At 50.4% G+C, this 12,460-nt stretch overlaps 1 protein-coding gene across 1 annotated transcript in view; it reads right to left on the bottom strand.

The window, feature by feature from the left end:
* The window catches only part of LOC115074756 (IQ domain-containing protein H-like), a 109,979-nt gene that overhangs the window by 19,686 nt on the left and 77,833 nt on the right, over window positions 1-12,460 (bottom strand). Inside the window, exons 11-12 of the mRNA XM_029574517.1 lie at window positions 11,577-11,660; window positions 8,750-8,925 (exon numbers count right to left, since the gene is read on the bottom strand). Coding sequence (XP_029430377.1) covers window positions 8,750-8,925; window positions 11,577-11,660 — 260 coding nt within the window. The remainder of the gene's footprint in view (window positions 1-8,749; window positions 8,926-11,576; window positions 11,661-12,460) is intronic.

Below are 12,460 nucleotides of genomic sequence, written 5' to 3'. Positions count from 1 at the left end.
GACCCCCACACCTGAGTGTAGTACCGGGGAGCATTGCAGGGAGTCTGGGACCCCCACACCTGAGTGTAGTACCGGGGAGCACTGCAGAGTGTGGGACCCTCACACCTGAGTGTAGTACCGAGGAGCATTGCAGGGAGTCTGGGACCCCCACACCTGAGTGTAGTACCGGGGAGCACTGCAGAGTCTGGGACCCTCACACCTGAGTGTAGTGCCGGGGAGCATTGCAGGGAGTCTGGGACCCCCACACCTGAGTGTAGTACCGGGGAGCACTGCAGGGAGTCTGGGACCCCCACACCTGAGTGTAGTGCCGGGGAGCATTGCAGGGAGTCTGGGACCCCCACACCTGAGTGTAGTACCGGGGAGCACTGCAGAGTCTGGGACCCCCACACCTGAGTGTAGTACCGGGGAGCACTGCAGGGAGTCTGGGACCCCCACACCTGAGTGTAGTACCAGGGAGCACTGCAGAGTCTGGGACCCTCACACCTGAGTGTAGTACCAGGGAGCACTGCAGAGTCTGGGACCCTCACACCTGAGTGTAGTACCAGGGAGCACTGCAGAGTCTGGGACCCTCACACCTGAGTGTAGTACCGGGGAGCATTGCAGGGAGTCTGGGACCCTCACACCTGAGTGTAGTACCAGGGAGCACTGCAGAGTCTGGGACCCTCACACCTGAGTGTAGTACCAGGGAGCACTGCAGAGTCTGGGACCCTCACACCTGAGTGTAGTACCGGGGAGCATTGCAGGGAGTCTGGGACCCCCACACCTGAGTGTAGTACTGGGGAGCATTGCAGGGAGTCTGGGACCCCCACACCTGAGTGTAGTACTGGGGAGCACTGCAGGGAGTCTGGGACCCCCACACCTGAGTGTAGTACTGGGGAGCACTGCAGGGAGTCTGGGACCCCCACACCTGAGTGTAGTACTGGGGAGCACTGCAGGGAGTCTGGGACCCCCACACCTGAGTGTAGTGCCGGGGAGCATTGCAGGGAGTCTGGGACCCCCACACCTGAGTGTAGTACCGGGGAGCATTGCAGGGAGTCTGGGACCCCCACACCTGAGTGTAGTACCGGGGAGCACTGCAGAGTGTGGGACCCCCACACCTGAGTGTAGTACCGGGGAGCATTGCAGGGAGTCTGGGACCCCCACACCTGAGTGTAGTACTGGGGAGCACTGCAGAGTCTGGGACCCCCACACCTGAGTGTAGTACCAGGGAGCACTGCAGAGTCTGGGACCCCCACACCTGAGTGTAGTACCGGGGAGCACTGCAGGGAGTCTGGGACCCCCACACCTGAGTGTAGTGCCGGGGAGCATTGCAGGGAGTCTGGGACCCTCACACCTGAGTGTAGTACCGGGGAGCACTGCAGAGTGTGGGACCCTCACACCTGAGTGTAGTACCGGGGAGCATTGCAGGGAGTCTGGGACCCCCACACCTGAGTGTAGTACCGGGGAGCACTGCAGAGTGTGGGACCCTCACACCTGAGTGTAGTGCCGGGGAGCATTGCAGGGAGTCTGGGACCCTCACACCTGAGTGTAGTACCAGGGAGCACTGCAGAGTGTGGGACCCTCACACCTGAGTGTAGTACTGGGGAGCATTGCAGGGAGTCTGGGACCCTCACACCTGAGTGTAGTGCCGGGGAGCATTGCAGGGAGTCTGGGACCCTCACACCTGAGTGTAGTACCGGGGAGCACTGCAGGGAGTCTGGGACCCTCACACCTGAGTGTAGTACCGGGGAGCATTGCAGGGAGTCTGGGACCCCCACACCTGAGTGTAGTACCGGGGAGCACTGCAGAGTGTGGGACCCTCACACCTGAGTGTAGTACCGGGGAGCATTGCAGGGAGTCTGGGACCCCCACACCTGAGTGTAGTACCGGGGAGCACTGCAGAGTGTGGGACCCTCACACCTGAGTGTAGTGCCGGGGAGCATTGCAGGGAGTCTGGGACCCCCACACCTGAGTGTAGTACCGGGGAGCATTGCAGGGAGTCTGGGACCCCCACACCTGAGTGTAGTACTGGGGAGCACTGCAGAGTGTGGGACCCTCACACCTGAGTGTAGTACCGGGGAGCATTGCAGGGAGTCTGGGACCCCCACACCTGAGTGTAGTACCGGGGAGCACTGCAGAGTGTGGGACCCTCACACCTGAGTGTAGTACCGGGGAGCATTGCAGGGAGTCTGGGACCCTCACACCTGAGTGTAGTACCGGGGAGCATTGCAGGGAGTCTGGGACCCCCACACCTGAGTGTAGTACCGGGGAGCACTGCAGAGTCTGGGACCCTCACACCTGAGTGTAGTACCGGGGAGACCCTCCCATAGGACTGTAGCGCTGAGGACCTGCTGTAGGCAGTCTGGGACCCTCACATAACGTAATACAATCTTTAATCTTTGCTTTCTAATGTCCTTTTGTAGTCTAGTAGGAAGTTCCTTATGATTAGAGCTATGGCTCATCTTAAACAACCAATAAACTTCTCTGTATGGTCTCTGGCCCTGCAGACTCCAGGAGACAGTTTTTACCTGTGATGAGAGACATCACATTTGTTCAGACTGTCATTTTTGGAACAGAGGCCTCCACAGCTCACTTCCTCTAGTGTCTGATGAGCACCATGGGTGGGCTTTCCCCTCCCATCTAGACATATTTCATACCATTTATAGATTTTACATTTAACCTTTTGTACATTTTCAATAACATCTCTCACAGCTCTGCATCTCTCTCTGTATGATAGGCAGTGCATCCGTAAAATTCACTGGGGCACGACTTGCACGAAAGGTGCTATGTCTAAACAAATTCCTTCTGTCTTGCTAAACTGTTGTGTGTTGTATGCCTGAGCCTGCGCCTGATAAATCCATTATTAATAGCAGGCAAGGTTACGACCTCTGCTGTAGTTTAGCCATCTAAATTGATAAAAGCTGTTGAGGTGAGGCTCTATAATTGTTCACATCTTTACTCTGCTGCAAATGGGCTCATTGGGAATAGAAGTAATTACAGCACATCTGTATTTATTTGATCCACACTGAATTATCCGTCTGTCACTCAGAAAGGAAGCTCACTGCCTTGGGAGAAGAGCAATGCATCCCAGCAGCACTTCTGGCACTGCTGAAGGAACGCATCCAACCCCAAAACTATTGGAAACGGAGAGGGGAGATTCGGCACACCGGCTGCTAACGGCAGCAGCTGTTCTGCAGGAGGACCGAGCTCCGGCCTAGCTTTCATATTTACAAAGAACAAGTGGGCTTCTTGTGAGTGCACTGCATGTAATAATCTTAGCTGTAAGGGATACAGGAATGCATCTTTCTATCAAACTGAGTGCTCTTCGGAAGCAGACATGCAGCCACTGACGGAGCTTGCTCAATGAAAGGCAACATGCAAAACAGTGAGGAGCTCTTTGTCTACTCCTACCCTGGCTGAAGGAGATTATGCAGTACGTGGCAGAGCTTGGATTCATTTCTGCCCATCTTCAGTAAACAATCTCTTTCTTGGGAACAGAATTCTAGGCAAGTGACAATCCATACAGAATCCAATTCCCTAACAGCTTCTTCCATTCCGCTGTTTTTGTATATTTATGCTATTTTCTTTCTGGCTGAAGGAGCTCAGCTCTGCTTCATGTCTCCAAACCCCCTACAACCAGTGCTTACCATTCCAAATACCCCTATTAACTTTCCCCTTCCCCCACCCATCTATTCTTGGCCTTCCTCAACCTCCACATAATCAATGAGCCCTCCCTGAGCAGTTATTGGCAGTCTTCTATTAATCCTTTGCCTAACTATTGCCAACCTTTCCCTGTTCTACTACCCATCTGTCAGTGGCACTCCCTGACCTCTGCACTACCACTACCCTGACCTAGTTCCAGTCTTCCCCGATCCACTACCTGTCATTACGAATTCCTGACCTGCACACAACCACTAATATTCTTTCCCTGATCTCGCACCCAAAGGACAATTGGTTCTTACCTGCTAATTTTCATTCCTGTAGTACCAGAGATCAGTCCAGACTCCTGGGTTTTTCCTCCCTTCCAGCAGATGGAGATGGAGAATGTTTTCTGACACTGCTTCTTAACCACATGTGCTACCTGCAGTTCCTCACTATTAATCTCACCCAAGCCAATCACCACAAATTTCAAAAAACGTCCAAACTTTCCAAAACTTACAAAAATATGAAAAATATGTTTTGCTACAAAAAACAGAATGAGCGGGCGACTCTCCCCCTCAATAGAATGGGTGGGTTCTGGACTGATCTGTGGTACTACAGGAACGAAAATTAGCAGGTAAGAACCAATTTTCCTTTCCCTGTACGTACCCGGATCAGGCCAGACTCCTGGGATGTACCAAAGATCCCTACTCAGGATGGGACCTGGAGAGTCCTGCTCGCAGAACACTTTTGCCAAAAGATAGGGAACCCGTACCTCCCACATCCAGACGATAGTGCTTGCAATAGTATGTAGTGACTTCCAAGTTGCTGCCCTGCAAATCTCCTGTGAAGAAACAAGCTGAGCCTCTGCCCCACAAGACCACCTGAGAACGTGTAGAATGAGCACGCAATCCCTCCAGAACTGGACAACCATGAATAATATAAGTGGAACCAATAGCCTCCTTAAGCCAATGAGCAATAGTAGCATTAGAAGCCTGAAAGCCCCTCTTCAGACCGCTCCACAGAACAAAAAGTGATCTGACCTCCTGAAGTCATTTGTTACCTTGAGATACCTCAACAAAGCTCTTCTTATAACTAACAATTTGAGCGCCCTCACATGAGGAGTGGATGCGTCCACTGTGGGAAAGGTTGGGAGCTCCACTGTCTGATTCATGTGAAAAGCCAAAACTACTTTTGGCAAAAAAAAAGGTACTGTCCTCAACAAGACCCCCGAATTTGAAATCTGAAGGAATGGGTCCAGACACGACAGTCTGCAACTCAGAAATCCTCCTAGCCTAACATGTGGCCATCAGAAAACCAACCTTAAGAGTCAAGTCCTTCAGCGTCGCTCTCCGGAGTGGTTCAAAAGGAGCCGCACATAAACCCGAGGACAAGATTAAGATTCCAGGATAGACAAACCCGAAGTGGAGGACGCAAATTCTTTGTCCCCCTAAGGAACCAAATAATGTCCAGATGTGCAGAAATAAAGGACACGAAGACAATCTAGAGCTGCCACTTGAACTTTAAGTGAGCTGAGACACAAGCCTTTGGCAAAACCTTCTTGCAGAAAGGACAAAATGTCAGAGACTGATGACCTGAGAGGGCAAACACCTTTAGCGGAATACCAGGACTCAAACACCTTCCATACTCATACGTATGAAATATTAGTAGACTTTCTCCAGGCTTGCAACAACATAGTAATGATTGCCTCTGGATAACCCCTATGTCTCAAACGCCACCTCTCAAAAGCCATGCTGCTAGACAAAAGTGAGCAGCCTGGTCAGAAAATATGGGTCCCTGATGCAGAAGACCCTCCAGTTGATGAAAACAAATCAGTCCATCCAAAGTCAAGTTGACCAGCTCCGCGAACCACGGATGCCGTGGCCATTCCGGTGCCACCAAGACCACTTCTCCCTTAAGCTTTTCTATGTGACGGAACACCTTGCCCTTGAGCGGCCAGGGAGGAAAGACAAAGAAGAACCACTCCCTGGCCAAGATAGTACCAGAGCATTGACGACCTCAGCCCCGTGCTCTCGCCTCAGACTGAAAAATTGAAAGGCCTTGGCATTCAGACGAGTTGCCATTAAGTCCATATGGGGAGAGCCCGCTGCTCGTGAATGAGCTGCATCGCGGACTCCAACAATTACCACTCACCTGGATCCAGCACTGTCCGACTCAAATAATCCATTTGAACGTTTTCTACTCTGGCTATATGGGATGCCGCTATTTGCTCCAGGTGCTGCTCTGCCCAAAGAACTAACTCTTGTGCCTCTTGGGCTACTGCTTGACTCTTAGTTCCGCCCTGACAATTGATATAAGCCACTGTTGTCGCATTGTCCAAGAGAACCCTTAATGACCGACCTCTCACTAACGGTAGAAATTCCTGCAAGGCTAAGCGGACTGCTCTGGTCTCTAGCCAGTTGATAGACCATGCAGACTCTTTCAGGGACCAGCCACCCTGAGCTGACTGGTGCTGACACACTGCTCCCCAACCAGAGAGACAGGCATCGGTAGTAACTACCACCCAATCCAGAACTTCGAGGTCCACATCCCGGACAAGACTGGTAGTTAGAAGCCACCAGGAAAGGCTCTCCCATGCAATGCCCTCGAGTGGTAATGGAAACTGAAATTCCTCCAAGACAGGGTTCCACTGAGCCAAATGCGCTCTCTGCAACAGTCTCATGTAAACAAAAGCCCACAGCACTAATTCCAGTGTCGAGGCCATAGAGCCCAGAACTTGCAAATAATCCCATACTTTGGGCACCTGTAACTGTAACAACTGCCGAATCTGATCCTGCAGCTTCAGAACGCCCTTCTCTGAGAGATACACCTTGCCGACTAGAGTGTCAAACCGAGCCCCAAGATACTCCAGGGACTACGTTGGTAACGCTACATTCACTCCCAACCTAGTGACTGGAGCACATAAAGAACCTTTTGAACCGACTGAGGACAAAGAACCTCTAACTTTGCCCTGATAAGCCAGTCATCCAGATACAGATGCACCAAAATCCCTTCCTTCCGAAGCGCCCCTACCACCGCCACCACCATCACCGCAGCATTGACTTTAGGGAGAGCAAAAAGTTCCAATGCCTGTTCAGGCAATGGATAGAGCTTCGCCATGGCCCTTCCCACCTTTAATCCAGAAGCGGGAGCTCCCCATTCTGCTTCCACCAGCTTCTTTACTGACCTGTGATACAGGAAGGCCATCAGGGACCCGGCATCCCATCCAGGACCGCATCTGCCCCTTCCAAATCAGAGTTCTCCTGGGGGATGTTAACCCCCAGAACCTGAAAAGCCAAAGGTAGCAAGGCATCAAGCTCTTCTCTTCTAAAAAGACGTACTACCTTCGGTGACTGGGACTGATGGACCATCCCCTTGACCCGCACTTCCGGCCACCAGGTCCACTGGATCTACCAGAATATCCAGGTCAGGAGCCTCCAGTGCTCTCTCACCAGACTTATACGACCCATCCTCCCCTGGGCCAGAACCCAAGGGGGAACCCAGCAACCTTTGAACTGGGGAAACCCATTGTTTCCCAGAACAAATTTGTTTTGGGTCTACCATACGCCCCTCAGTTGACGGGGCTGGCTGGGACTGCAAGTCCCTAGCCACACAAGCTGCTTGGCCAGGTAAGCCTCATACTACAGAGCACAAAATCTGTAGAAAAAGGCCTAAATGCTCCTGACCCTGGCAGGAAAAGAGCCAGAACCCAGCAGCATGAGGCCCCCTTCCTCCTCAAAATCCCCCTGATCGCATCCGGAACTCGAACGGGCTGGAGAGAAGCGTGGAAGGAGCATCCCCCTCCTCCCCCAGCAGTGCAGTAATGGCCAATGGCGAATCCAAAATGGACACCGTTCCTGCGCTGATCGGGAAAGGATCAGCTACCATCTGCTGGAGACCAAGAAATACTGAGGAACCACAGGTAGCACTTGTGGTTAAGTTGCAGTGTCCATAAAACTTTCTCTATCTCCATCTGCTGGAAGGGAGGCAGGAGTCTGGACTTATCTGGGTAAATACAGGAAACTATTACTGGCATTCCCCCAATCTCTACATAATCATAGCTAGCCCTCCCCAATTGGCCATAACTAGTTTTCCTCCTACTCCTGTCCAGTCATTGTTAGCCTAGACCTCTCTACATGAACAAGAAGCTCTAAGCTGGATCTTCACTGGTGCTTGCATATTTTTTATAAACTCCCTTGTTGAGTTTTCCATCAATTCTTCCCTTGATAGCAATGTAGAAAATAAAGACATTAGCCAGGTAAGATCATATAAGAGGCAACACAGTGAACATGAAAAATATGTTCTTGTACAGCCCTGTTAGAGTACTTTGCGCAAACAATTTAATGCATTTGGTGGGAAATTCTGACTAGCCCACGCTGCCTGCAACCTCTGCAGCACTTATAGCTGTGCATGTTGCTGTAGATTTTCCAAGGGAAATCTATGGACCACAGAGCATGCGCGTTCAAAGTGGCTGCAGGCTTTGTGCCTGCTGTGAGTATGAGCAGGCACTCACAGCAGCACTCAAGGCAGAATAGTGCGCAGAGATCTGAAACTGGAATTGCGTGGACTGTTCCTCCAATGCCTCTTTTTAACCTGGCTATGAAGCCCCTGTGGACCTTTAGTCAGACAGAGGATCAATGGCTTTGCAAACTCTCCTTTTTGGCTCAGAACTTTCACATTTTTGTACAAAACAATTCAATTTTCTGGATACTACATTATATCCTGCAGTTTTCACCATCCCCAGAGTGGAAGCGGACGTGAGGGTGAATTCTTCAGCTCTGCAGTCAGTGCAGAGGGCAGAGGCAGGCTAGTCATACTGATCTGATTATTTAGTGAGTTAGGGTTCCAACACATTGTGGGGTCTTTGGCCCTTCACTGCCTGCCATGGCTTGTGGAAAATCCAGGTCGGAGAAGGTTTCAGCCACGTGGGTTAGTAAGTTCCACCGCCAGATGCACAAAACTAACATGGGAGAGTTATTTCCAAGAGTCTAACTAGTATTCTAATCAGTAAAGCTGTTAAACTTTCAGTAATATATTTTACTGATGTGTGCCAGAGCGTTGCAAGTTATAACATTTCCAATTTAATTTTACGGCAGCCCTGAAGCGGCAGTAATTAGAAGCCCAAACTCACCGGGAAGCTGTTTATAGCTTCAGGGGTGAGGATTTTGAACCTGTCCTGCAGGTCATCCATGTCCTGGGGGTTGCCAGATCTGACAGCTGCCTGTAACCCCAGGAGTTTAGAGTAATACTGCAGCGTCTCTTCCTGCAGCTCCAGTGGGCAGATATAAATGACATCCACATTGGAATCTAGAACAAAACAGAATCCATAGGGTTACTTCAGACTGTGTGTGTGTGTGTGTGTGTGCAGATGTGTGTGTGTGTGTGCAGATATGTGTGTGCACGTGCGAGCGCAGAGTGGAAAGCTGGGGGTGTTGCCTCTTTCTCTCTCATTTCATGGCAACCTTTCAGATACTTCCAATCCTCTTGTAGGCTGAAAGGTGCAGAGAAGCTTCCTCGCTCCTTGGCATGTCTGAGCAGCAGTAATTGTCCTCCCTAGCCATAGGTCCGGACCCATCAGCTCCATTCGGCATGAGCTGTGGATCTGAGCCGACAGGTCACAGGTATGCCGGACAGACTGCATCAGGACCCGGGTTATAATTCATTGTTGCTGCAGAGGAGGCGCTCATGGCGTTTCCAGGAAAACACAGGGCAGCATGGTTTCTCCTCTTTCTCCTCCCACTACTGTAATCTTACTTTTGAAACTAAAAATGCTTAATAAAAATACAAGCAATGCTTTTTATGGACCCGCAGCTCCCTGTTGGACTATTACCAGGAAGCGTGGAAGGCAAGGGGACAGAGTGTTTGGAGGGAGCTAAACGGATTGGGAGAGAAATTAGAAAGGCTGGAAAAGCAATTATTTTTGGATATTTTTGTAAAACATTTCTAATAATGTATAAGGTGATGCTTGCACATACACATCTGGACAGAATTCCACTTGTGAGGACAGATGTTCTATTACAGTGTCCTGCAGTGAGCAAATTATTTAATTTAACCCCAAATGTTCTACCACAAGAAAGCTGCAGCCATATCCTTCTGAACCAGGTGAAGATCATAGTCTCTTTGACATTTAATCAATATTCAATATCACTTTCATTCAGTTGCGTTTTTTATACCTATGGACATTTACCTTAGAAGCAGAAGTTAGATGAAGGTGTCTGCCCATTAAACCATGTTCTGATTTTATGAATGTGTGGAGGTGAGCCACCTAGCACTGGGTGTAAGTGGCACATAAATAAATAAATAAATAGAATAAATTACATTCAGTCTCTGCCAGCAACCTGCCCACTGTGTATGAAGCAGGCACAAGCAGCAAATCTTTTTCAGAGGAATGAAAGCTCCAGATGGGTGGACATCGGAGGAACATCCAAAAATATGTTTTCATGGAAAGGGTGAAGGATGCATGGAATGGACGCCCAGAAGAAGCAAAACGTGCTCTATGTTTAAAAAAGGTAACAGAATGCAAAATGTGGAGATAAGTAAAGAGGATCCCTAGTGGCAAATGAGAATGGTATAGAAGCCCGGGTAACCTGCAGGGAGCGTTAGTGCCGGCTCAGAACAGAAGTGGTGTGAAAGTATTCATGGGGGTAACCCGCAGAGAGCAGCAGCAGGGGGCGAGGGGACCAGGAGGGCTAGTGGGAATCTCGTGGTTCATCCATTCGGGGGTGGAGGAAGTTATCACCACTGCATCTCTTGGGGGGGTAGGAGAGTTGCTGAGAGGAAACCATCTCTTGGGGCGAATGTCCCTTTAAAGATCCGCAGGGAGGGGGGCCGGAGAGCAAGGGCAGGCACATTAACCTCATGTTAATATGAATGAATCATTCTGCAGAGATTTGCATGCAATGCAGTGCATCAATATTGCACTTGTGGGGGTCAGATTTGTTTTTCTGATATTAGCAATACTTGCACAAGTGCTGCTGGTTTTAGCATCTGATGCCACATTATTGGTGCTGAGATACTCTGGCCCTGTCTGAAAACGGACCCACTCATGTTCTGTTGCACTTCCCTATCTGGACAATGGGAGCTTATCCTTGGGGAAGGCGATTTCCAAAGGGATGTAACTGTCCAGACCAGTGAGCCTGGTTGTATTCAGCTATGCCTACGGGAAAAACATTCCTTAAATCAGGCCCTACATGTCCCTGGGGGAGTATTCTACGAGCATGTAATTACAGTTTGAAAGACCCAGGCACAGTCTCTCCCTCCTCAGCCCAGCCGCGGAAAGAGCAGGGGCAGGGTCCATGGGTTCTTTTGAGCTCATGTAACGTCAGCGAACTTTCAAAGTGAAGCTGGTCAGGAAGGACCAGGGCTTGCTGGGCCTTTCAGGGCACGCACAATGAATATGCATGAGATTACTTCCATTGGGGCCACCAGGGCAAGTTTGCTTAGTGGAAATGGCCCCCCTGGGGAGAAGACTTTTCAGAGCTGTCCGGCTGTGTAAATTACCTTGGGTGAGAACGGTCCCCCTCAGGGCGTCTAAACACACGTGCGGACCTTCCCAGCATGCAAACCTGTTACTTGCATTAGGAAGAGGTTGGCAGAGTACACAGTGTGCATATGTCGATGTACACAAGCTGCTCTTCCGCTGGCAGGTGCAAATGTTTCCAGCCTGCCTTCCCCAACTTGTGGGACACCGCATGTACTTTCAGCCGGGACGCGGGAGGACTGCTTTCTGTAAATGCCTTTAAAAACGGGTCTCACAACTGTCGCCTTACCGGAACTTTCCAGGGGAGGCTATGGTGCCCCAAACTACAGGACACGCACGATGCAAGGCGTAACGGCCACAGCATGTCGGTTGGTTATTTACAGCGCTGGCGCCTGTCAGGAAAGCAGTGCTTGTGGTGTGTCTTTCCGTCACTGGTACACAAACAGAGGAGGCCGAGCCCTGAATGCCCGCACAGTACCTTGTATGTCGCAGAGCCGTCCCATCTGCAGGTTTTGTTGCAGCCCCAAGTCACGGACACCGGCACGCAAGCCCTGGGAATACCCTGCAAAACCAAGCACAGGGGAAGGATTACAATTCCCAGCCAGAGGAAGTGAAAGACAATGACGAAATGTTACTAGGCCGGCCCCAAGTAGCTCTCAAAACCATCTGGGCACGCTTTACTAAAGGTTGTGCAGTACGACAGCCTGGGGACGCTAGTCAGCTCTCCATCTGCCTGTCCATCTATCCTGCCTGCTCACTTTCCTCCCTTATTGCTTCACTCTATCAATTATCAATCTATTTGATTAATTTGGATGTAGCTCAAGGCAAGGTAAATTCAGGTACTGCAGGTATTTCTCTGTCCCAGAGGTCCGATTTACTAAACACTTTCTTCCAGTCTGTGTCTATAGGAATATGCTTAGTAAACTGGGCCTTAAGTCTGGACCTGAGGCCATGGAGGGGGACGTGATTTGCCCAAGTCACAAGGAGCAGTAGCAAGATTTGAATCCTGGCCTCCCTGGTTCTCCAGCTGTCTCATGATAATACCACCAATATACAAACGAGAGAGTGTGGTTGTGTCATGAGAGGGTGGGGTCAAGATACAAGCATGCTTCACACATACCCGAGGCAGGAATTCATCAAAACATCAGCTGCTTGGGAACGTACAGGGAAGAATCCTTAGCGAGTCTGATGTCTAATCAGATCAAATTTGGAATATGCCCTTGGATTGTGCTCTAGCCCTGGAAATGAGCCAGGCTGGGTCACCCAGTCAGCGAGAGGAAGACAGACTCTGCCCACAAACCTGTACCCTCCCAAGCAGTTAGAAGAGCTGCACATTATTAGTCTGCCCTTAGGAGATGGGCC

The sequence above is a fragment of the Rhinatrema bivittatum genome, chromosome 13, assembly GCF_901001135.1.
Source record: "Rhinatrema bivittatum chromosome 13, aRhiBiv1.1, whole genome shotgun sequence".
NCBI lineage: Eukaryota > Metazoa > Chordata > Amphibia > Gymnophiona > Rhinatrematidae > Rhinatrema > Rhinatrema bivittatum.
This window is presented reverse-complemented; position numbering and strand designations above follow the sequence as displayed.